Source organism: Medicago truncatula, chromosome 1, assembly GCF_003473485.1.
Source record: "Medicago truncatula cultivar Jemalong A17 chromosome 1, MtrunA17r5.0-ANR, whole genome shotgun sequence".
Lineage (NCBI taxonomy): Eukaryota > Viridiplantae > Streptophyta > Magnoliopsida > Fabales > Fabaceae > Medicago > Medicago truncatula.
In genome coordinates this window covers 46,820,678-46,844,303 of record NC_053042.1, presented here as the reverse complement: position 1 = coordinate 46,844,303, position 23,626 = coordinate 46,820,678, and the positions used below count along the sequence as shown (strand labels likewise).

The 23,626-nt window shown below is 34.1% G+C and overlaps 5 protein-coding genes across 15 annotated transcripts; 2 read left to right on the top strand and 3 right to left on the bottom strand.

The window, feature by feature from the left end:
- Window positions 1-920: 920 nt before the first annotated feature.
- On the bottom strand, window positions 921-4,055 carry LOC11421004 (glutamyl-tRNA(Gln) amidotransferase subunit C, chloroplastic/mitochondrial). Its single transcript, XM_003591935.3, has 5 exons — window positions 3,838-4,055; window positions 3,722-3,762; window positions 2,948-3,003; window positions 1,349-1,397; window positions 921-1,264 (listed from the first exon to the last, which is right to left on the bottom strand). Exons 1-5 carry the CDS (start codon window positions 4,018-4,020, stop codon window positions 1,189-1,191), a joined length of 405 nt encoding a protein of 134 aa, XP_003591983.1. The 5' UTR covers window positions 4,021-4,055; the 3' UTR covers window positions 921-1,188.
- A 99-nt stretch (window positions 4,056-4,154) lies between these two features.
- On the top strand, window positions 4,155-10,841 carry LOC11407001 (protein GET4). Its single transcript, XM_003591936.4, has 12 exons — window positions 4,155-4,295; window positions 4,541-4,620; window positions 6,829-6,907; window positions 7,347-7,428; window positions 7,733-7,883; window positions 8,495-8,585; window positions 8,734-8,817; window positions 9,029-9,075; window positions 9,637-9,765; window positions 10,068-10,152; window positions 10,369-10,446; window positions 10,592-10,841. The coding sequence occupies exons 1-12, from the start codon at window positions 4,248-4,250 to the stop codon at window positions 10,607-10,609; spliced, it is 972 nt and encodes a 323-aa protein (XP_003591984.1). The 5' UTR covers window positions 4,155-4,247; the 3' UTR covers window positions 10,610-10,841.
- Window positions 10,842-11,516: 675 nt separating this feature from the next.
- LOC11408525 (uncharacterized) lies at window positions 11,517-12,930 on the bottom strand. Its single transcript, XM_003591933.4, has 3 exons — window positions 12,594-12,930; window positions 11,845-12,187; window positions 11,517-11,698 (listed from the first exon to the last, which is right to left on the bottom strand). The coding sequence occupies exons 1-3, from the start codon at window positions 12,740-12,742 to the stop codon at window positions 11,633-11,635; spliced, it is 558 nt and encodes a 185-aa protein (XP_003591981.1). The 5' UTR covers window positions 12,743-12,930; the 3' UTR covers window positions 11,517-11,632.
- Window positions 12,931-14,037: 1,107 nt separating this feature from the next.
- LOC11407000 (uncharacterized) lies at window positions 14,038-15,575 on the bottom strand. The gene is made up of 3 exons (XM_003591932.4): window positions 15,361-15,575; window positions 14,678-15,020; window positions 14,038-14,505 (listed from the first exon to the last, which is right to left on the bottom strand). Exons 1-3 carry the CDS (start codon window positions 15,510-15,512, stop codon window positions 14,440-14,442), a joined length of 561 nt encoding a protein of 186 aa, XP_003591980.1. The 5' UTR covers window positions 15,513-15,575; the 3' UTR covers window positions 14,038-14,439.
- A 99-nt stretch (window positions 15,576-15,674) lies between these two features.
- Window positions 15,675-22,761, top strand: LOC25484953 (pentatricopeptide repeat-containing protein At2g16880). 11 transcript variants are annotated; one of them, XM_039829886.1, is made up of 6 exons: window positions 15,675-18,072; window positions 19,928-20,041; window positions 20,356-20,428; window positions 20,845-20,943; window positions 21,283-21,438; window positions 22,261-22,761. In XM_039829886.1, the coding sequence occupies exon 1, from the start codon at window positions 15,740-15,742 to the stop codon at window positions 18,047-18,049; it is 2,310 nt and encodes a 769-aa protein (XP_039685820.1). In that variant the 5' UTR covers window positions 15,675-15,739; the 3' UTR covers window positions 18,050-18,072; window positions 19,928-20,041; window positions 20,356-20,428; window positions 20,845-20,943; window positions 21,283-21,438; window positions 22,261-22,761. The 11 variants fall into 11 exon arrangements, with proteins under 11 accessions (XP_039685820.1, XP_024641317.1, XP_039685818.1 ...); XM_024785549.2 differs by lacking the exon at window positions 19,928-20,041; XM_039829884.1 differs by having other exon boundaries at window positions 19,928-20,428.
- Window positions 22,762-23,626: the final 865 nt, after the last annotated feature.

The window sequence follows — 23,626 nt, the reverse complement described above, 5'->3', positions numbered from 1 at the left end:
TCCGTTCAAAATAATTGGATGCTCCACTACCGACTTAAGGAGTAGTCCCAGTGTTGACCAAAAGGGCCAAGTTGTGGGAAACATCTATTAGGAGGTCAACAACACCAATCACGATCGATTAGAAAGGGAAAAAAAAAATAGCGAATTATTGAAACACAACAAAATGGCCAAAAACAAGGAAAGCAAAATAAAGTCATCATCTATAACCAAGACAACAACACAAACAGAACAAAACACACAGAAGTATCACAAAGTTGAATTCAAATGGCCGGCAAATAAAGAGCAAGATTGATGAGGGGCAAATGCTACACCTAGCTGATTAGAATTTAGAAGTCACCCATCCCAAAACATGCGGGCATCAGAAAGGTTGAATTCGAGCAATGAAACTGTCCATGAAGATAATAAAAGGCATATTAAGAGACAAATCCTATCCTCTACATGCATATGATGTAACATCCCACTCGTCAGTATTGGAATTTGATCAGTCGGAAGATATAAGTTCATGAACGATAAATATTATGAAGGATATTATCAGACAGTATCAGGTTCACAGTTGCTCAGGGCAAAGGTAAGGAGAAGGCTTCGGATTGATCGTGCTTGTTGGATTTTAGTGCTTGTGTCCTTTTGCTAATGTTATGTATTATATATTAGTTGTAATGGACCTCGATGTTTCTTGTTCATTCGACTGATTATGTATAATTATTGTAACATGTAGCTTGAGACTGCTTTGTACTCTGAATCTCAACTTATGTTATACTTCCATATTGTATAATTAATGTATCCAGTATCAGATTTAACACACATGCCAAATATTCTAGACACGTTTAGTATGAGCGTTACATATGATATTTTCATGTCCTAATCCACATAAACAGCTTCAATACCTTGGCATCTCCAATATCAACAAAACAAGCATAAAATTACCTTGAAGAAAGTCCCAGCAGTGCTACTGAATTTTTGTGACAAATCTCGTATCCATATATACAAATACATTATCAAGCACGTTAAATAATTGTCAAATTATGATGATGAAGATTTCAAAGTTTGTCTAAGTACAGTGTCCATGACGATTTCCATCATGAAAATTCAAAATAAGAGATGGTTTCATATAAAAAACCAAGAAATTCAAGGTACAAGGCAATAGTCTTCATGAGTTTCTTTTAAGCAAAATAACTCAAATAAGAAACTCTAGTCCACATTTAGGACTTTTGGAACTTTAATGTAGGGCTCCTCATAGGTTGGAATGGAAGCGAGGATGGCATCCCTGTCAAGGATATAGCAATCTATCAGGCACCGTCAGTCGGCTATGCAATATGCCCAATTTACAAATAATGAATAAACAACTCACCGTTGATCAAATGTTTCAGGAGTATTGTCACGCAAATTGTTTTCAGTATCTGCAGATAACATTAAAAAAATTAGAAACTAAACACATAAAGCCAAGCCAACAAGCAACAAATGTTTTCTACCACTCATTTAAAAAACGTTAAAGGAATTAAAATCAGGTGCAGAGGCATGTCAAGAGAGAATCACTTAATATATTAAATGATGGAAACTTATTGTAGGGCATGATACTCATCTACCCTCTTCATTTTGTTTATGATAAAATAAAGTGGAAATTCGAGCACCCTAGAAAATTTGCTCCTTTGTCAAAAAAAAAAAAAAAACCAAAATGCTCCACTGTATAAAATATAAAATATATTCAAACAAACTTGCACGACCAAGTGAAGTATAGGAAAGCAATGAGAAGAAAGCAAATAATATGGAACATTTAATAAAGTATTGATTTCCTATTTGTGTAAGACAGCAATAGCACCGACATTTCTCTGTGAATACAAAATAGATACAAACCATGTGTTTTCAGTTCATGAATGAAGGCTACAGCCTACCGACTCATAACCAGGGCTGTTAAAACCCCAAGATCTGAACCGAACTACTGAACTAAACCGAATTTGCGCTATAAAAACTGAACCATTTTGTACAGTTCAGCACAGACTGAACTGGTATTTTAAACACAGTTCGCTAACCAAACTGCACCAGAAAGAACAATTTGCACCATAGTTCACAAATCGAGCAGTGATTGACAATTTGTGAACTAGACTCTCAGTTATGCTTTCACATATGGTCTAAAGCTTATATCCTAGATAAAACAATCTTAGATTGCTGAATTACTGACATGCTACAAAGGTCAATTCTTATCATTTCCACTCTAAGAAACATCTGAAACCTAAATAAAAACATCATAATTTATAAGAACAATAAATTCTAAATCTGTAATTTCACAAACCTGTGGTGCCTCAAACATGGCAAAAAATGAAAAACCCATAAACAACATAGTTTTCAGATTTTTGACTGCACTGTTCTTTAGTTTTAGTTATTTGTTCAGAATGAATGAATCGTAAATGCAAGTTAATTGTTTATAGTTTGTTTTGTTCATAATTTAATAAGCTACACCAACGTGTATGAGTTAATAAACTATATATTGTATATCTTGAAGACTGTTTTTTTTATTTTCATCTTTTGCCTATTTTATTTTCATCTTAGTCACTAGAAAAATCATATGGTTGAAAGGTCTTGTCCATTTTTTATTTCAATGATGAAAAAGCTACCGAAATTGCCACATGCTAAACAAAGGATGTTTCAAGTTCTGACACAATCACGTTGAGTTAATAAATAATATATAATTAGTTCAGTTCATACTTTTCTGGTTCAGTTTCGTTTGGTTTTCTACTTCTACCTGAACCAAACCATGAACAACTAACATACAACAGAATTTAACAACATAAGAAACCATCTCCATGGAAACATAACATAACTTTTTCTTTTGTATTTCAAAAGTTAAGGTTTGCTCACATGAAAATGTATGCAAACAAACATTAGAGAAAATCCAAAACAAGGATATGAAATGATTAATAAATGGAAATTAGAATATTGGTTTTGAGAGCACCTGCTCTTATGGAGGGCTCAACGCTTTGGAGATCAACACCCTGCAGTTGTCCAAACCTGACAGACAAGTCAATCTAAATTTGAAGTTTTGGTACCTTTAGAAACAAAATGTTAAGCCTCACGAGCTGTCATATTTCGACAAACAAAACGCAACACGATATCCAACGTCGTACAAAATACACTTTCAATTTAGTTTGTTTTCCATTAATGAAACATCCATGCTAACAAACATTGGACCCAAACAACATGAATGACATCACTATCTACCTCAAGGTTGTCGAATTTCTTCCAATAACCCCCGTAAAAGATTGAATTATGTTGAAACAATGGTCAGTGCATAAACATGTTTGCAAAAACAATAACATTCCCTCGTTTCAACTTTTCTAAGACTAGAATAACCCTTTGAGACCTCTAAAATCCCTGTAGCAGACTCCACCGTATACCCCAACAATATCCACTTCACATTGTGGCCATACTGTCCCACGTAACTAAGGCAAACATTAGGCTTCAACATAGAGTAAAGGGTAATTAAAGTATTATCCACATAAATCATTGTTACTTATTCTAGTTCAATTATGGATGTATGAATCTTACCATAATGCAGAAAATGGTGTTGGAATAAAAGGTGGGTGGAAGGGGTATTTTAACAAACAGGTGGTGGGCTAACACTGAGAATCCAGTGTTGGTACATCTTTGTGATTCAATTGTTCCTCAATTATCCTATCAAATTACTATAAAAATAGCCAAATAAAATAAGAGTTTTTATTTTACTTACCAGCCTATCACCTGCTGAATTTTAGGACCAAATTCTTCAACCTGAAATAACATAAATCATTATTACTATTAGAAATTTTAAAAAAGAATATTTCTAATTTGAAAGAAAAAAAAAACCTCAGTTGGGGTAAGAGAGATGTGAGCTGTTTTTGCCAAATGAGACACATTTGGAGGTTCTAGAGAGGAACAATTTGTTTTTGAAGACAACCTACGAAACTGTAACAACTTGTGTTGGATTTTCGAATTCGACAATGATAACGATAATGGTGTTCCTCTGAGTAACAACACTTTGCTACTCATCTTCCTTAAATTCTACAAAATCCTTATCCCTCTCAATCTCAATCTCAACAAAACTCTAAAAATCGTTGCTTTTATTGCCAATGTTTTTAAATTTCCAATTTAGTCCCCGAAGAAATTGAAAATTCTCACAGAAGTCCTTCTATAAATAAGATAATTTTCTTTTTTTCTTTTCCCCTTTTATTCTTCCCTCTTTTGCAAAATCCTCCACGGAGAGAAATTTCATCACCATGGCGCGGCAGAGATCCAAAAGATTCGAACTTCCACCCGCTGATGAGGTACCCAAAATCGAATATCCATTAATTTTGTTTCTTCTTTATTCACATTCGTTAAAAAATTACTCTTTTTAATTAAAAAATTGATTTTTATTTATTTTCGATGTGGTTTTTGGTGCATTGATTGAAAATTAATTTTGTGGGTTATGCTTTATGTGTTTTCATTATTGTTTTTATTTCTGGGTTTTGTTATTGCTGTTATTGTTGTTGTTGTTGAGGTTTTTGATTAAATATGGTGTGAATTGCAGAATGTTGAAAAATTGGAGAAAGTTGTGAAAGATGGAAATTGTTATGGAGCTCAACAGATGTATAAATCCATTAGTGCCAGGTTTGAACAATTTCTTGTTGTTACTTTTTACCAAGTTTATGTTATGTGTTTTTGTTCTAGAAAGAATGAGGGAGTGGTGCCAAAGGATTTTCGTGTAAGTGCGTTGAAGAAAGAATGGAATTCCTACCCTAGGGACTATGACCTCCTTTTATAGTGCTCCCTCCTAGAGCTTTTGGCGGGTGCCGTCATGTGGGCAGACATCCGGAGGGCCGTGATGTGCTCGCTCGGTAAGCACTTGGGCTCCTTTGGTCGATCGTAAAAACCTGATTCCTGTGCTTTGGGGAGATCCCACGATACTATGGGGGTTGGGTAGCTCAACTGGTTTGAGCTAAAGGTTAATGGAGTTCGAGGTCGTGGGTTAAAACCCAGACGAAGGAATCTAACAACAAACTACTAACATATACCATTAAAAAAAAATCCCACAATACTGTACACAGCCCCCCAAGTGTCAAGGCTGAAGGGCAAAGGCGCTCCGAGAATCCAAGGGTACTGACCCTACCGTGCTGTACAGCTCTATTCTTCAACATAAATTTTTATTATGTACTCTTCATTTTATCTTCAATGTGAAAATTATAAAATTGTAAATAATTAAGTTTTCCGTAGTTATTTCCTTTCATCTGCATGTACATAGTTTATTAGATTAACTCAGGAAAAAAGTCACAAATTTGGGGTGGCAGATTAGTTAAATGTGAACAATAGTAGTTTGTATTGGTGGTCAGTCAGAGTCAGAAGGACAGGTACAGAATCAATGCTAAAGATTTGATGTAGAGAATAGATATACCCTAGATTTTTGTAATATTTATGTTCTTTTTTGAGCTGGACAGTGCAGTTTCATGTAGTGTAAACTTTTGGAAACTTTGGTGAATGCTGAGTTATAGGAGGTATTTCCTTATGGACAATGTTAGGACTTTGGAGTATTTTCTTATAAACCGGTTTAGAGTTTTTGGAGGCGTGAAAAATGCAGGGTTCTTCGCCGTTTATACATCGTATGTTGTTATTTGGGGCAAATTCTAGGGTGCATGAGGTGTTTAGGTTGTGCACCAAGCTTCACTTTTTTAACTGTAGATTTATATTATTCCCACTACAGTTATATTAGATCATCTATAGCATACCCCTTCGCTCCAAAACCCAGAAACCGTCGTGACCATCTACTACTGTCACAGAACCAGAGCTACTACACCTCCAACCAAAGACCCACCATTCATCCAATCTGCTGCCATCACCCCTACCCCCTTTACGATTCACTGTCCACATGTAATACTCACGTCAACCCTTGATGATCATTGAAATGACACCCGCTACCGTATCTATATTATCTAGTTCACAGGTAATACTCACAATTACCAAAATTGAGTTGAACTATTTGCTATGACTGAGCAGCAAAGAATTCAACACAGTCACATTCAAAACAATTGGTTATGTTCATTGAAATAAAAAAAGTTATGCATGTTGCTGAGAAAGATATTGATGTTTTAAGTAAAGCAAATAAAACAAAAACTACGGAATAGTCAATAGATGTAAATGCCATAACCATGTAATTTTAGTTTCGAAACATCGAGTTTCTGTAATTCCTTTCTTATAAATCACACCAAGACGACAAGTCAAATTGTACCCCATAATTATAATTTATAAGCACCTTCCAAAGCATAATTTTGTTTCTGTGATGTATTAGAAGATGAAGGGTTTGATGTGGAGGTGGAGGAAGGAAACGGCGGAAGAGATAAATTGAAACAGTGCCAAAGGGGAGAGAGGAAAGATATTACAATTCTTGATAGAACTCATAATTGAGAGAAAAGTATAGAAAAGTGAAATGGAAATAATATTGTTTATGATTGAATTGTTGCATCAAGTAGTACATTAAAGCGTATACAGTTAATTAAACCAACTAACTTCTAACTAATCTAACTAATATGTAACTAATGTTACATCTCTAATAGGTATAGAGGGTATATCATTAATTTTGGTGGAGTTTTTTTACTTTTTTTTATCAAGGAGTTTAAAAAGGTCTTGCACAGTACAAGACCTATGCAATTTATGCATGGTAGAAGGAGCCGTTATTTGGTGCTTATAATTGGAGTGTTGTGTAATTAGAGGGTGCTTGTTAAAGTCAAGCTTTATTATTTTGGTTGACAACTGAATCAACTAATACATACTGATCAATTGAGTTACAGAGAGTAGAAACTGATGTGCGTACACGTTTTTCTGCAGATATGTAACTGCTCAGAGGTACACTGAAGCATTAGATATCCTACATTCAGGAGCATGCATTCAATTGGCTCATGGGCAGGTTCTACTACTTTCTATTTTGTTTTCTTTTGAGATATACTTTAATCAACTTTATGATCTTTATTAGCCACGTATGAGAAATTATTAGCTTTTTCATTGTTGCCTTATGACTTGGATGGACAAAGATATTTGCTACATTTTTGGGACACCTGAAAACATAGGCTGCTAAAAGTTACTTGCTTTTAGGAAAACTAAATGAATGAAGAAGTGACCTGAAAACATAGGCTGCTAAAAGTTACTTGCTTTTAGGAAAACTAAATGAATGAAGAAGTGATCAAGAGAGAAAGGAAAGGCACAGATGGAGGATCCTGAATCCTTTTGACATTTCTATCCAAATTTACATTTAGTTTTAATTTTTAACTTTATGATAAGAATATATGCAAATAGTTTTAACAATTGACAAACAAAAAAGTTTAAGTTTTATCTTCTATTTATCTAAGGTTACCTGTGGAGCAGAGCTTGCTTTATTGTTTGTGGAGACATTAGTAAAAGGGAAAATTCCTTATGATGATGGAACTCTTGGTGCGTTCTTATCCTTTCTTTTACCCTTCAATTATTTATCAGTAGTTTATTTTTTGAGCCTGTGATGCAATGTAAGTTATTTTCTTTTTGTCCTATGGTCAGTTTAGAACACTTGCTTTTATTATATTTTGTTTTAACTCATGAGTTTAATCCCATGAGATTTTTAATTTGGTGATTTACATGTATTTGCTTTTATTATATTTATTCTTCAGTAATATATTTTTTCTAATCTTATTTAGATTATATAATATTTGGTCACAGAACATTCATGCTTGTTACTAACTACAATAAATTTTAATGGCAGATCGTCTAAAAAAAATCTATGAAGGGTTTCCTCGGGTTCCATTACCACAACACCTTTGGGATGTTGATGACATGCAGCAACTTTCAGAAAACCTTGGAAGTGCAAAAACACGTGTTGAGGGCTGCTCCTCGTTCTTAAAAGCTGCTATCAAGTGAGACTTCTCAAAAATTAAAATATTATAGATTATACTTTACTTTTACTGATCCCCTCTCTTTTCCATGCAAGTGAATGTGAAAATAGATTATACTTTGCTTTTACTGCACCCTCGTTTGTTGAGTGTTGTATGGCTATCAAGACATATGGCTGACATAATTTTTATAAAATCATAAGGTTGTCTTGTTAAGCCGACCCTTAAAAAAATAGAGTTCAGTTCACATAAAAGCTATAGAAAGATCGCTGACATAATTTTTGTAAAATCATAAGGTTGTCTTGTTAAGCGGACCCTTCATAAAAAAAAATACAGAGTCAGTTCACATAAAAGCTATAGAAAGATCCTTTTGATATCTATAACACAGCATGTGTTCTAGAATAGAATCTCCAAGCATGTAGAATTTCAATTTAGGCTTTGTAACTTTTGTTGGAATTACAGTGTGCTTTTGTGTATTTATGCTTCATAACACGAATTATATAATGATACTTAATTAAATAAGTCTCTTTCAAGTGGTATGGAGCCTTTTACAAGTGAGTTGCATGCTTTTGTATTTATGTGCAATTATTTGTACCTCTTAGCAATATTTCTGGCTTTGCTGCTATTTTATCCAGGTGGTCTGCTGAATTTGGAACAAGTGGTAGTGGAGCTCCAGAACTGCACATTATGCTGGCTGAATACATATTTTCTGAAAGTCCTGAGGTGGTATGTTTCATAATATTGCTTCTGGGGAATCTTCCTTGTTGCTTCTCTTGAATTCATAATATGTATAGATTGAAAAGCTTCACTTATCTTCGAAACTATTACGACCTTTGTTTGTGTAAACGAATGACGATTTGCTTTTTACATGCAGGATATGAATAGAGTGACGTATCATTTTGTGAGAGGAAATGATACACAGAAGTTCGCTTCTACACTAGTGAACTTTTTGGGCAAGGTTAGCCCCCTAACTTTCTTATATTTGGTTCAACTTTACAAAATTCCGTTGAGGCATACCAAACAATTTTTGTCTTACTTTTTATGCTAAAACTTGGTTCAATGTGCATTATGTTTTGAACTTTATATAATACTATTCCTCAAACTAAATTCTGGAGTTCACTGGGATTATTCATTCTGTATTTCACTGATATGCTTTTCAAATATTGCAGTGTTATCCTGGTGAAGATGATTTGGCCATTGCTCGGGCTGTTTTAAGGTAAAATCGTACAAGTATTTGAGAACATAATTTTCACTTTGGGATTCCCCGATATTATACATATTCTCATTCTTGGATACCCAAGATAGTTTATGCTCATGATGCCTAAATAACCATTTATACTAGGATGAAATTTAAGTTTTTGATTATTGCATTACAATTTTAGTTCATAGATACAATCAGCACAAACTTTTTATGTTTCTGAATGCTTTTTTACTCGGCTTAAATTCATTTTCTATATTGCACTATGTGTTAGCATCAACGTGTTAATTGTAAAAATAAATGCTTCCTGTTCAGATCATGGAATGCAAGATTAGTATATTGTTTCTCGTAATATGAAAAACTTGAAAGAAATGATAGCTATCATCTGATCTGCTTTCTATGTGATAAACAAGGAGAATTTTCACTTCGGTTGTCTTGCTATTTATCACGGATGCATGCATGTTCTGAACAACCCTTCACTAATTCCTCGTTTTCTTTGGTTGATGTCTTTGACCTTCAATTCCATGCATATGTCAACAAGGTTTCAAACTGAACAATTGCTCATTTCTTGCGTGATAGGTATTTATCTTTAGGTAATTTGAAGGATGCAAACATACTAGTTGACGAGATAAAGAAGCAAACTGAATCTACTGAGGTTGAGTTTCCAAAGACAGACTTGATGCAGTTCCTCAATTTTCTGTTGCAAACGTGAGTTGTCTATATTCTTCAATCGATAAATTGATTAATTTGTGTTCTAATCAATAGGAAAGCGACATTTTGCATTCTTAAAATTTGATGGGGGAGAGACGCACTATGATTTGAAGATTCTTGCTTGTTTGCTCCTGTATTTCATCAATTACCAGATACAAGAACTTCTCTTCACTTATGGTGTGAAGTGCTTTAATTGTTTTAGAAATATATGGCTCTATTTCTTAGAGTGGGAGAAAATAAACAATAATTAAGCTCCTTAATTCAACACCTTTTTACTTTATATTTTTTCTTTGATGCAGGATGGAGAGAGATGCTTTTCCACTTTTTAATATGTTGAGAGCAAACTATAAGCCAAGTATTGAGAGGGAACCTTCCTTCAATGAGGTCAGCTAACTTACAATCCCAAGTTGTATGCTTTATTTTCGTCTTTGTTGCTGGTAGGTGACAACTATCAAATAAATCCACAAATATATGGTATATTTGTATGCTTCTATGAATTTTTTGACAATCTTGTGTTATTATCTTATGATTATTTTTCTATTGGCTTGAAAATTAGATTTCAACAGATATTCTGTATTTGACATGTAAATTGTGATGTAGTTGCTAGACGAGATTGCGCAGAAGTTTTATGGCGTACAACGAAGGAACCCCATGGGGATGTTTGGAGATATATTCAAGGTAACACTAACTATTCATATACTTTTCAATAAGTTTAATTTAGCCACATCTTTGCTCTTGCAAAAGCACATCCTTTTGAATACAAAAAAAAAAAAAAAAAAAAAAAACTCGCAATTAAAGATTCTACGTTATTCTTATTATGCAGTTGATGGGGGCTGAGTAATGACATTCATGTTCGAGACTCTACTGATAGAACAACAACTTCTTCAGAAGATTCCAATAATTATAGCACTTTTTCTCATAGATAGAGCAAATTCATATCAACAAACAAAACCCTTGTGTAATTTATTGATAAGGTTTATTTATGATTTGTAAATGCTGATTTCACAATCTTCAGTTGTTTTTCATTAATAAATAGTTATTGGTAGGACCCGTTTAGACCTTTTGATAGAATATCTCTATTGGAGTGGTTTAGTACCTATTAGATGCTATTATTAAAAAATAATAAAAAAGTGATCTGTCCATGTGGGATCCGTTTAAGACCTCAAATGTGAGGGTCTCCATTGTGGATGCTCTTAGGGCACAAGTAAATGAATCTAAAATTAGAAGTTTTTCATAGAAAAGAACAAAATTTTGACTTTAAAAGTTGAATAAGATTGAATGCACAACTTTTAATACATTTATTTCTATTTTAAATTCCTTAATATATGCCCCAAGGGCACATGTTAACATTTGCCTTTAAGAAATGGCAATCTTCATATTCCATTACTGTGATTTTAGTTTATAAATGACCAATTAATTCTCCATTTTTGGAATTGTGTTTTCTTTTAGTATTCTTTATATACACTCAAACTATAGTAACGAATATCTTTAAATGGGACGATTCTTACTCGTGTTGTGTTTAGATAGATATTGATAGAGAGCATAAAAAGTAAGCGTAGTAGATTGTTGCTTGCAAGTCCTAGAGCCATACACCTCTTTTTAAGTTATCTGGTTCCTTTTAAATTAAGAATCTCATTCAAGATTTCGTTTTGAACACAAAAATGGAGATACTAAGTGATATGTTTAGCTCCTTTTTTTTCCTTGAAATGGTAACATGTTGCATGAAAACAGTAAATGGAAACTTTGACTGGTGCATCAAACCAAACAAATGCTTAAATTTCCAGTAATTATGTATCTGACATTTATTTAACGGTACACAATGTTCAGAATCAATTGACATGCTGGAAACTACATAAAGCTCAAATTACTCATCAATTGTAAAAGTTACTCCATTGTCCTTCTTAAAGTTGTGTGTGGTAATATCATTCTCCTGTACACAATAAAAAACATATATAAACCATAAAAAATGAAAAAATAAGATAAACAATTCCCATGCCTTATTCTAAAGAGCATTTCAAATGAATTCAGGTGCATGTAACATGTAACATTCCATTGAAAGAGACCTGAAAAACTTACATTTGTATTGGCCAGCTCTAGATTGTAAAAGTCCATCGTGCTAGACTTAAATAGAGGACCAGCATGCCATGTGCCACGGTGAAGCTTGACGAATTTGGGACCTGAAATCTTGAAAACTTGGACGTCCTCAACGGGGGGAGGAACGTAAAAATGACCGCCGCACGACTTCGCGACAGTGTTTTCTGAGTCATCCTTGATTTCATTTGGATCAACAACTGATGGCTTAGCTACTCCAAGATACCAAACGTTACCACCAATGGACCCAAGGCACTGAGTCACCCTTGCATGATGTGTGATTCTAGAAAACTTTAGTGGGAAATGTTCAAGATGCATAACATATAACCTACAAAACACGATAATTTCATTAATATGTTGGAGGACTTGGAGCTCAATGTCAAACTGAATTGAAAGAAAGAAAAAAAACTAATATCAGTTATACTATGAAGTATGAACACCCCTAATAGATTCTACTAGTTCAAATTACGTGCAGATTCTTCATTGTTTCTAAGATATACACATAGCATTAAATTTTAGTATCTTCATAATAACGAATCAATTTTCAACAAATCAATTTTAAATAATCTTTACCGATGATTTAGATCGGACGGTTTAGATTGACAAGTGCATATAAGCAAAAGAGTCCAAATGGTCAATCCAACCCAGAAAATTTAAGTGAAAAAATCACAAAATTAGCATATAGAATTTGGTAAGAATTTCCTTATTTTTGTACGTTGGTGAAAAATGAAAACCTGGGAATTCCTTGGGCGAGATCAAGTTGAGCATCATGGGGACCAAAACCCACGCTGTCCAGTGAAGCCTCGATGACCTGACCATAGTCTTTGAAGTTCGCCGGAGTTGCTTCGATCGCCTTAATTGTCACCACCTTCACGCTCTCCATTATAATTGTTATGCTATCACAGTGGCTGGTTTATTTTTCTTGGCTTCTTTATATCATTACCATTTAAAATATTTTGTGGCATCTCTCTCATTCTTAAACAAATAATAAACCAGGGAAGTGGAACGTTCTCTATTATTTTTGGGGAAGAAGCCAATAAATATTTTAATGAAGCTCCATTTTACAGCTTCGTTCCAATCCTGTATACAGATGTATTTCTCCTAATGAGTTTCTTAAAATATTTAAAAGAAAAAATTATTCTGGTTTCTAAAACAATACTCAATGAAAGTTGGTTCATTCTTCTTAGCATCTGTATGACCTAACATATTTGTTAGACGATATACAAGTACTCTTCTTAATATTTTATGAGCTTTGAAATATGCTTTATCCCACCTATGGGCGGAGCAAAACATAAATTATAGTGAGGGTAAATTTTTTTGTCTAAGAATTAAATTATGTTAAATTTACTAAAAAGTTATACTAAAAATATAGTGGTTACAACTAAATTTATAAAGTAAATAGTATATCTTCCATTCGTTCAAAAATGAGCTAAAATAACACCATTATTAATTGTTTCAAGAACATATCTTTCTATAAAAAAATTAAGATGATCATCTAACCATTAATCATCCATCTTATTACATGGTTGACTTTTCACATGAGAAAAACATGTTCTAAAAGTTGCCACTATGGGTGAATCCATCCCATGGCTTGTGTGTGACTATATCCACGCAAGATTTTTTCCATTATTTTTTTGTTTTTACATATGAAGGATTTCATGTCTATAAGAAAAAAAGGTTAGGGTTGCAAATAGATTTGGACTACTAAACTACATTATAAATCATAAACATCAATTATTCAATTAATTTTTAAAAAGTAATATTTGTTTATAATAGCGAGTAGAGAAAGTGACTTTTCTTTAAGAGCGGACCATCAAATTCGCTCCTACTCTTTAGGACGTTCTCATGTACATCTCTAGTATTATGAATATTTCAAATTGGTCCTATAATATCTGCTAGTATCAATTTGGTCCCTATAATATAAACTTCCTAGCAATGGTATCTCTAAATTTACCATCGAATTTTGCATAATATATCCAAGTGCAACATACTCTATACAAAACGACCCAACATATTTAAAACAAAACTAGTAAAATCAAAAGCCAAATGTAACAGTAAAAATATCATAAATAACATGGCAATAAAACCAATAAAACCATATGCAACATGACAACATGAGAGTATACAAGTAAAAATGAGAAACTAGTGCTAAGTCCAGAGAAAATACACGAGTGTCTGTGGCCCCTGTAAAATATATAACCATTTTGTTCAGACCCGAATGCTCAACTTCTTCCATCTAAATTTTAAACAATCGCAACAACATATGAAAAGTCTATTAAAGTTAGAACAGGGGTTGATTGATTTGTTGATATATACACATTTTATTCTGTCACAATGAAAGCTGTTCATCCAGCAGGCTAGGAAGGTAAAGTTTAATGTAGTAACTACAGTAGTCCTTTTGTTTGGTACATAATGCAGCAAATTGCATTCACTGAAACACGCTTGATGATTTGGATCTAATTATTTTTCATAAGATTGTAAGCATGTTTAACTAATTTCGATTGATCTTGGGGCTGTGTTTCAATTCTGTATATAATATGCAGAATCACTTGAAATGCTTGAAACTACATAAAGCTCAAATTACTCATTGATTGTAAAAGTTACTCCATTGTCCTTCTTAAAGTTGTGTGTGGTATGATCAACAACCTGAACACAGAATAAAAAACCATACATAAATCACAGCAACGTCGACTAAACCATAAAAAAGACAAAATAAGTACAATTCCCATGTCCTACACTGAAATAATAAAGAGCATTGCAAATGAATTCAGGTCAGGTGCATGTAACACTTTATTTATAGGGAAGGTGAAAAACTTACATTTGTATTGCTCAGTTCTAGATTGTAAAAGTCCATTGTATCAGACTTAAATAGAGGACCAGCATGCCATGTCCCACGATTAAGCTTCAGAAATTTAGACCCTGAAACCTTGAAGACCTGGACATCCTCAATGGCAGGAGGCACATAAAAATGACCGCTGCGCGACTTCACGACTGTCTTACCCAAGTCATCCTTGATTTCATTTGAATCAACAATGGATGGCTTAGCCACTCCAAGATACCAAACATTACCACCAATGGACCCAAGGCACTGAGTCACACTTGCATGATGTGTGATATTAGAAAACTCAAGTGGACGATTTTCAAGATGCATAATGTAGAACCTAACAAACAAACACAAATTAATTCCAATAAATTGGCGACTTGCAGCATAATGTCAATCTGAATAGAGAAACAGATTTTGAGCACTTTAACTGAGGATAAATACAACCCAGACAGCGAGAAATTACTAAAACCAAGATCAGATAAATAAAACAATAAATTCCTAAGAAGCACAGACACTCCTCGGATTATTAGCAGCGTCGGAGTCAGTGGTTCATAGATAAATCATCTATGTGAATTTAACCGATCAAAGTTGATTGCAACTACTATACTATTGATAAGCGTGATTAAGAAGTATTTTCTTTCAAAGTTGATAAAAATTGAAGAAGGTTGAATGAAAACCTGGGAATTCCTCCTTTGCTAAGGTCAAGTTGAGCATCGTTTGGACCAAACCCCTCACCGTCCGATGAAGCCTCAATGACCTGACCGTAGTCTTTGAACGTCGCCGGAGTTGCTTCGATTGCCTTCACCTTCACCACCTTCACACTCTCCATTCCCGATCAGATTACGTACGTGGTGGAGCTTCAACAAAACAAAAATCTCTTTCTGCCACGTACGTATATCAAGTGTTGTTATTTTTGGTCAAGGTAGTAAATTTCTAACTAGAGTTGGACATTTTCGTATTTTTAAAATTTATGTCTTAAAAAATCAAAATCAAAATCAGAATCCTTCTCTTCAAGCAAAAACCCCCGAAACCTAAAACAGTGAACAAAGCGGAAAGATGATGAACACTAACACCGTCGCCGGCGGCAGTGGTGGTGGTGGCGGAGACGGCAGAGGAAAAGAACGACAACTTATACGTACAATAACCACAATACTAACCAAAAACGAAAACCCACAGAATCTTCAACAATTCATCCCACACTTAACACTCCCAATCATAATCTCAATTCTTTCATACAAACCTCTTCACTCTCAACCAGAAACCCTACTTTCCTTCTTCAAATGGTTTCAATCCAACGCACATTCCTCTCTCATTCATTCCCCTAAACCCCTTCTCACTCTCCTCCCTCCTCTCCTCTCTCGTCGCAAATTCTCCGACGCTAAATCCCTCCTCCTCAATTTCATCTCCTCCGATCACCCCCATCATTCTCTTCATGCCCATCTCCTTCGCTCCGATCACACCATTCCTAAACCCTTACTTGACACTTCACTTGCTGCTTATGTCATCTCCAAACAACCTCACCTCGGTCATCAGATTTTTAATAAAATGAAACGCCTTCGTTTTCGACCCAATTTGCTTACTTGTAATACTCTTCTCAATGCTCTTGTTAGGTCTAATTCCTCTCACTCTTTGGTTTTTTCAAGAGAGGTTTTTCAAGATGCTGTTAAGCTTGGTGTTCAACCTAATGTTAATACTTTTAATATTTTGATTCATGGTTATTGTTCTGATAATAATACCGAAGAAGCCCTTCGGTTGATTAATCAAATGGGGGAATATGGTTGTTGTCCTGATAATGTTACTTATAATACTGTTTTAACTGCTTTGTGTAAGAGAAGTCAGTTGACTCAAGTTAGGGATTTGTTGCTTCAAATGAAGAATAGTGGTCTTTTTCCTAATAGGAATACTTATAATATTTTGGTTCATGGGTATTGTAAGCTGAAATGGTTGAAAGAAGCTGCTGAGGTTATTGAGTTGATGACTGGGAAGGGTATGTTGCCGGATGTTTGGACTTATAATACAATGGTTAGGGGTTTGTGTGATGAGGGTAAGATTGATGAGGCGGTTAGGCTTAGAGATAAGATGGAGAGTTTCAAATTGGTTCCGGATGTTGTTACTTATAATACTTTGATTGATGGTTGTTTTGAGCATAGGGGTAGTGATGCGGCGTTTAAGTTGGTGGAGGAAATGAAGGCTAGGGGAGTTAAGGAGAATGGTGTGACACATAATATAATGATTAAGTGGTTCTGTACGGAAGGTAAGATTGATGAGGCGAGCAATGTAATGGTGAAGATGGTGGAAAGTGGGTTTTCTCCAGATTGTTTTACTTATAACACGATGATTAATGGTTATTGTAAAGCTGGAAAGATGGCAGAGGCTTATAAGATGATGGATGAAATGGGAAGGAAAGGATTGAAATTAGACACTTTTACTCTTAACACCTTACTGCACACTATGTGCTTGGAGAAGCAGCTAGACGATGCTTACACCTTGACTATGAAGGCTAGGAAGCGAGGTTATATTCTTGATGAGGTAACCTATGGAACTCTAATCATGGGGTATTTCAAGGATGAACAAGCAGATAGGGCATTGAAGCTTTGGGAGGAGATGAAGGAGACGGGAATTGTTGCCACTATTATCACTTATAACACTATAATCAGGGGGTTGTGTCTGTCTGGGAAAACTGATCAAGCTGTAGACAAATTAAACGAGCTTTTAGAGAAGGGTTTGGTCCCCGATGAATCTACTAGTAACATAATTATTCATGGCTATTGCTGGGAGGGAGCGGTAGAGAAAGCATTCCAGTTCCATAACAAAATGGTAGAGCACTCATTGAAACCAGATATTTTCACATGTAATATTCTTCTTCGAGGTCTTTGCAGAGAGGGAATGCTGGAGAAAGGTCTAACACTATTTAACACATGGATCTCTAAAGGGAAGCCCATGGACACAGTTACCTACAACATAATAATATCCTCTTTTTGCAAAGAAAGAAGACTTGAGGATGCTTTTGACCTTATGACTGAAATGGAGGGGAAAAATTTGGAGCCTGACCGGTATACCTATAATGCTATTGTGACTGGGCTTACCAAAGCTGGTAGAACTGAGGAAGCAGAGAAACTGGCGTTGAAATTTGCAGAGAAAGGGCAACAGGTGAAAACTCAAGACACCTCTCCAGAGCTTGGTACAAGTGATATGATGTACTCAGAGCAAATAAGTAGTTTGTGTACTCAGGGAAAGTACAAGGATGCAATGAAATTGTTTCAACAGGCAGAGCAGAAAGGAGTTAGTTTAAATAAATATACGTATATCAAGTTAATGGATGGACTTTTGAAGAGGCGGAAAAGCATATCAAAGGCTGTTAGATAAAAATGACACCATAAACTGTCTAGGTATGTATTTTGGCATTTGGATTTATGTTGTCCATAATGCTGTATCATGTTGTGAAGACAATGATGTCATGCAAGTTTTTTTCGTTTTCCAACATATGTATACTCTATTTGTCCCATTTAAATAAGGACCTGTTTTGTGAGTGTAAAAGGGTGCTTATATAAAGGGATAGAGAGAGTGGTTAGTTTTTTTCAACTATGATGACTATTTAGCATTTTGACTTCGTATGTATTTTATAACCGAACTTTTAAATCATACATTTATACTGCACGTATAGCAGAACTGCACTAATATCTTTAAATAACCGAACTTTTAAAACCGATTTGCGAATCGAGCAGGGTTAATTACAAGTCATAACGTTTCACTACCCTGAATTCCATTCCAATACAATATGTTGAATACTTGAACCCTAACTGCTCACTGGCAGTTTATTAGTCTCATCTCAACACTTGATGCAGCAGTAACTGTTCAAATATTAGTTTCACTACCCTGAATGCGAGGTGAGGGTTTGTCATATATTTTTTTGTTATTGAATTTTTAAAAGAAGTATTAGAATTCACGCATAGTCACAAAATTCAGTCAAAATCCCCCCTGCAAACCGCAGATTGGGGCGTCCGTACCTGTTCGTTTGCCTGCAACAATTTTTAGCATCTGTTTTCGGCATAGAGCGGATGTTTTTGTTGGTGGTGGGTATGTTTCTTCTACGATTAGAAGGGTAATGGTAGTGTTCTCAAGATAAGGACAATAGGCTGTTTTCCAAGAGCAAGGTGTATTTATTAGAAGGGCCGTGGTAGTTTGCTCGTGGCTTTTAGGATTGTTTAAGTTGCTTTATATGCTGTTGTATAAATTTTGAGTTACATTTTCCTGGTTATTGTTTTAGGTTTGTTTAAGTTGTTGTCTAAGTGTGCTCATGGTTTTGACTTTTGAGTTACATTTTAAGTTGCTTTTCAGTTACATCTATCGTTAGTTTGTGTGCACGCTATATAACATTTTCCTGGTGATCCATTGTCTAAATTTTGAGTAAATTTTTTTCTATAGCCAAAACAAAAAAGATCTTAATAATTTAAGCATGTATTCCTTAATTATCCCTTCTTCCAACCTCTATCAATGTGGATTTTATAACTTTTCCTTGTGAAAAATGTGGCAATGCCATCTCCAACCTTAATCATCATTTTCTGTCAAACTTTCATGTAATTTTGCTAGATAGTGCAACAAGTACACAACTTAGTAGAAGATAATTAATTCCATTTAGCATTCTTATGTATTTCGATTTGTAGCAACTTACAGTAGTTTAGTAACTTCGAGGCAAAATTAACCATGTAACTGAAAAGTAATAAGGTTGCTTGTTGTTAATAGATATAGTTTTTCACTCTGGTTTATTTCCTATGACTCTTTTTCTGGTTTTTAATTTAAATATTATGGTTATATAATATATTGTGTTCCATTCCTTTGCTTCAAATTGCTCTTTGTGGAGGTCCATTGTCTATCAAATCTCACATATCAAAGTATTACATTTATTGAATTCTTTTGCTTTTATTGAAATTAAATTTTTGTGACAATAGAAGGGTGGATGAAGAGATGTATAAAATGAGAAACAGAGAGAAAGAAACAGTAATGTAAGGATGCAACAAAAAAGAAAGAAACAGTGAAGGAATGTAAGGACGAGACAGGGTGTGGTGAATTTGATAAGTAAAAAGTACACCAGTCATGCTGATGTTCCTTTTAGAGGAGCATTCAAGTGAGGTTCTGAGTCTTTGCACAGCGAGAAAATGAGATGAATCAAGATACTGATTGTGGTTGTATGAGTTATCATTACCTTAATATCATTAACATTTTTTTGTGTTGTTTTCTAAACAGAATTAATCAGATACTACACTTAACTTGGACAAACGGTACTTTACTCTGTTCACTTAGTGAAGCACCACTAGCTGTTGTGAGAGATTGTATTTGTTTCCACTTCTCGACAGTGTGGTAATAGCCTCTGATTAAGAGCTGTTTGTGTTGTGCATTTATTCTATTATTTAGAGGAGGATGCAAAATTCAGCTTTTGAATCTGAACACTTAACTCAAACTGTATGCTTTATTTGCATTTTCTCTTGTATTGTAGTGATTTATATATTTCATTATGAGTTATATGAGTGATACATACTTATTATCTTTTAAGTTACATTTTCATTTTATCTTCTATTGTAGTGATTTGTATATTGCATTACGAGTTATGAGTGATACATACTTATTATCTTTTAAGTTACATGTTGACTAAAAATAACTTTTAATATGTTTAGGCTTCACAACTACTTCCTTGTTGCCCTTCATGGTCAGCGCCACCATTCAATTCTTTGACCGTAATCCTATGAGGTATGCTCATAGCTTAATTTTTTTAGGGAAATGCTAAAGAGTGCCCTTAGGGCATTGGTTAAGATGATAAAAATAGAAACATTGTATTGGGAAATGGTGAAAAGTGAAGAGTTTAACTTTTTAAAAGTCAAAACATTGTTGAATTCAATGTAAATATACTACTTTTGATTTCCTTAACCATTTCCCTGAGGGCACTGGTTAGCAAGACCCATTTTTTTAATGTATATGAAATTAGACATGTATGTTCAGTTCTATGCTATAGAAGTTATACGTTCAATTATAATGTTTTCCATTCAAGTTAAAAAAAGTCTTCGTGAATGAGATAAGGTCATACCATTTATATTATATGTGATTTGCGGTATATATTGTTTTATTAATGTCTCCTATCTTAGCTTTTGATACATTTGAAAAACTAGTTTTATGGTGTTTTGGATTCGAGCTGGAAATTGAAGTGCCTGAAGGGGTATTAAGGTGTCTATATAAGCTCAGTCTCTATTCTTGTTGCTGAATATGAGGTATTAATGATTGTTAGAATATTCGTTTCTTCATTTTTGTTCATTTTGCAAGACTTCATTAATACTTTATAACAGAAATTCATGACATATTCTTTTACGTTTTACTTGACTTAAAGAAGTGGCAGTAGTGTGGATATTTTTAATTATTTCAAGAAAACGTAAAAAGAAAAGAAGAGGTGGCAGAGCATGAGGAAACAACTTACATTATTATTAGTGTTGTTGTTATGCTATTGGTTATAATGGTTTGGTATCATGACAAATATTTTGTTAAGGAAACCTTGGCTTTCTTTTTTTCATTTTTGTTTTGATTGTTGGCTTTGTTTTTTTTTTTTCTTTCAGGTTTGCTTACTTCTTTTGAGAATGTAAAGTCTTCACCTTTGTTTGCTATTCATTTTTCTCTTCATTCCCAAAGGGAACAAAGTTCATTATGGACTTCTCATAATAAAAGGGTCATTTTGAAAAGCTCTTGTTCTGCTAGAGCTGCTTCTGTTGGAGGTAAATTTTGTTATTCCTTTTCTGTCTGTGCATGAAATGGGATATGCTTAGACTCAGATTGACTACTATCTTATTAATATATCTGTGTTTCTGTCTTGTTTCTATGACATATATAACTACTTTAGTCAATTTTGGCAGCAATGTGAGGCTACCATGTGTTGAATATAGATAGGTTTATGTCATTGCAAGAATCTTAGATTCAATGATCGGATATTTGTTGCTTTGTATTGTGTTGATAGGAATCTTAAATAGAAAATATATGAACTTTTGAAGGTGAAAATTTTGCTGTTTTGTGGTTAAAAGTGGAAACCTGAAGAGATGCAATTTATAACTATGTGTATGAGGGTTAAGGCTTTGGCTATGACGTGAAAAATCTGAAAATGGATATCAATGGGATTGTTGTTTGGATTTTCTAAAGTTGAAAAAAGCAAGTAGGTTTATAGTGTCAACGATTTAGAAGAGGTTGCTTAGGACTTAATGTCTTAGGGGATAATTATCCGGGATAACCCTCTTGAGTGTATGATTTGTCATCTATAGATTAAAGGGTGGCCTATTGCACAAGGATCTCACCATTGTGTCCCTTATATATTTGTCTTCTGTAGATGCTACACAAGTGAGGGAAAACGGTTAATTCTTTTAGTATCAGAACACTTGTATTACTATTATGGAATTACTTGAATTGTTTTGGAATGAATTATATTTTGTTCGCGTCTCTTTTTTGTTTTGTACCTTTGGATTCTTCTTGCTGTATAAAAAGGGCTTGTTGTGCTTGTTCATCTACCACCATTAATTGTCCTTACGTATTTGTTTTGGTGTCACTAGAAGAAGTCAAGCAATTCTGATCGAAGGTCATCTCAAATTGGGATGACATTTTAGATATATGTGCTAAAGAGAGCAAGTGGAATTAAAGCAAAACATGCATTGGATGCGGACGATGTCTTGAGCAAAGAAGAAAATCTAGAGGAAGGTTACAATGTGCATATTTATGTAGAGGAACCTAGTTCTGCAACAAAGAAAGAAAAAGAAAAATTCAATTTGCTCGTGTGTGTGAAATTCAATGTGCATTGGATCCCAGTATTACTGGCCCTGTGTATTTATGTGTGTGAAATTCTGATGTGATTTTATTGCTGCTATGATGATTTGGTTAACCACATAGTTTTAGAGGATTCTATACATTTGCATAGAGTATATCAGTAACTACTTTGTAGGACTTCCCACACTTCAGTCATATGTTAAAATAACTTTTATGAAGGTTTGTGGCAAAAAACTCTATAATATGGGGTGTGATATAGCGTTGTTTTCCCTTCAAGGCACTATGATCAATCATCTGTCTTTCTATTTTGTGTGCATTATGTTTTATGATAACAATTTGATTCATCTTTATATTTTCTCTAAATCCAATTAACTCAGTAATATCATTTTCCCGCTCAAATGAGGGCAATTTAATATTTTAAAAAGATAATTGAGTCTCCAATACCATTGTCTGGCTCTAAATTAAGGCAATTTTTTAATTTCATGTGCATTAACTAAATTGACACATGGGTTGAGATGCTTAGATAATAATACTTACTATTTTGAGGTTAACAAAACATAGAGATGGGGGTGCATGACCCCAAGTAGAAATAGCGCAAGCGATCAAAAGAATACCAAAAATGAAAATTGACAATTAAGTTTATATAATGTGAGTGGAATAACATTTTGAAGAATAATCTATACGTACTCATATATAATGGGAAGGAAACTAAGTTTTGGTGACACATATAGAAAAAAGTTTATGGCAAGTTATTTTGTTTTGTTACCGTATTATATTATTGGTACGAAGTTTTCACCATCGTTTAACACTGATTAATCTTTGTGGCAAAATCAATGAGACATACAAGATGAATTCTCTCATTTCAACCGGATTTTTTTATACGCAAAATCGCCGAAAGTGAATCCCTGACCATTTATTTAAGGAGTCCAAGTTCCTTGTCACTTAGACCAACCCATTGTTGGTTGATGCCAAGTTTTATGCAACATTTTTTTTTTTTAATCTACCTTCCTTTTATTTACAATTTAATCTTTTTTTATCTGTTGAAAAACCGAATTTTTCTTGAGTAATCACAGCAGACAAACACCAAACATGTATGTCAACGCGCTAGTAGTAGTAAAAAGAAATTGCATGTAGTTTTTTAACTGTGGTTTTCAA

What these genes read in the sequence shown, in the direction of transcription:
- LOC11421004 (XM_003591935.3), bottom strand. Translation starts at nt 4,020, where the DNA reads ATGAGTAGCAAAGTGTTGTTACTCAGAGGAACACCATTATCGTTATCA. An exon ending in TCTCTCTTACCCCAACTGAG is followed by an intron (nt 3,763 to 3,837) that starts GTTTTTTTTTTC and finishes ATGTTATTTCAG; the next exon opens with GTTGAAGAATTTGGTCCTAA. An exon ending in TGAGCCCTCCATAAGAGCAG is followed by an intron (nt 1,398 to 2,947) that starts GTGCTCTCAAAA and finishes TGTTATCTGCAG; the next exon opens with ATACTGAAAACAATTTGCGT.
- LOC11407001 (XM_003591936.4), top strand. Translation starts at nt 4,248, where the DNA reads ATGGCGCGGCAGAGATCCAAAAGATTCGAACTTCCACCCGCTGATGAG. An exon ending in TTCTTAAAAGCTGCTATCAA is followed by an intron (nt 7,884 to 8,494) that starts GTGAGACTTCTC and finishes TATTTTATCCAG; the next exon opens with GTGGTCTGCTGAATTTGGAA. An exon ending in CTCAATTTTCTGTTGCAAAC is followed by an intron (nt 9,766 to 10,067) that starts GTGAGTTGTCTA and finishes TCTTTGATGCAG; the next exon opens with GATGGAGAGAGATGCTTTTC.
- LOC11408525 (XM_003591933.4), bottom strand. Translation starts at nt 12,742, where the DNA reads ATGGAGAGCGTGAAGGTGGTGACAATTAAGGCGATCGAAGCAACTCCG. An exon ending in CTCGCCCAAGGAATTCCCAG is followed by an intron (nt 12,188 to 12,593) that starts GTTTTCATTTTT and finishes CGTGTTTTGTAG; the next exon opens with GTTATATGTTATGCATCTTG. An exon ending in TAGAGCTGGCCAATACAAAT is followed by an intron (nt 11,699 to 11,844) that starts GTAAGTTTTTCA and finishes TATTGTGTACAG; the next exon opens with GAGAATGATATTACCACACA.
- LOC11407000 (XM_003591932.4), bottom strand. Translation starts at nt 15,512, where the DNA reads ATGGAGAGTGTGAAGGTGGTGAAGGTGAAGGCAATCGAAGCAACTCCG. An exon ending in AGCAAAGGAGGAATTCCCAG is followed by an intron (nt 15,021 to 15,360) that starts GTTTTCATTCAA and finishes TTTGTTTGTTAG; the next exon opens with GTTCTACATTATGCATCTTG. An exon ending in TAGAACTGAGCAATACAAAT is followed by an intron (nt 14,506 to 14,677) that starts GTAAGTTTTTCA and finishes TTCTGTGTTCAG; the next exon opens with GTTGTTGATCATACCACACA.
- LOC25484953 (XM_024785551.2), top strand. Translation starts at nt 15,740, where the DNA reads ATGATGAACACTAACACCGTCGCCGGCGGCAGTGGTGGTGGTGGCGGA.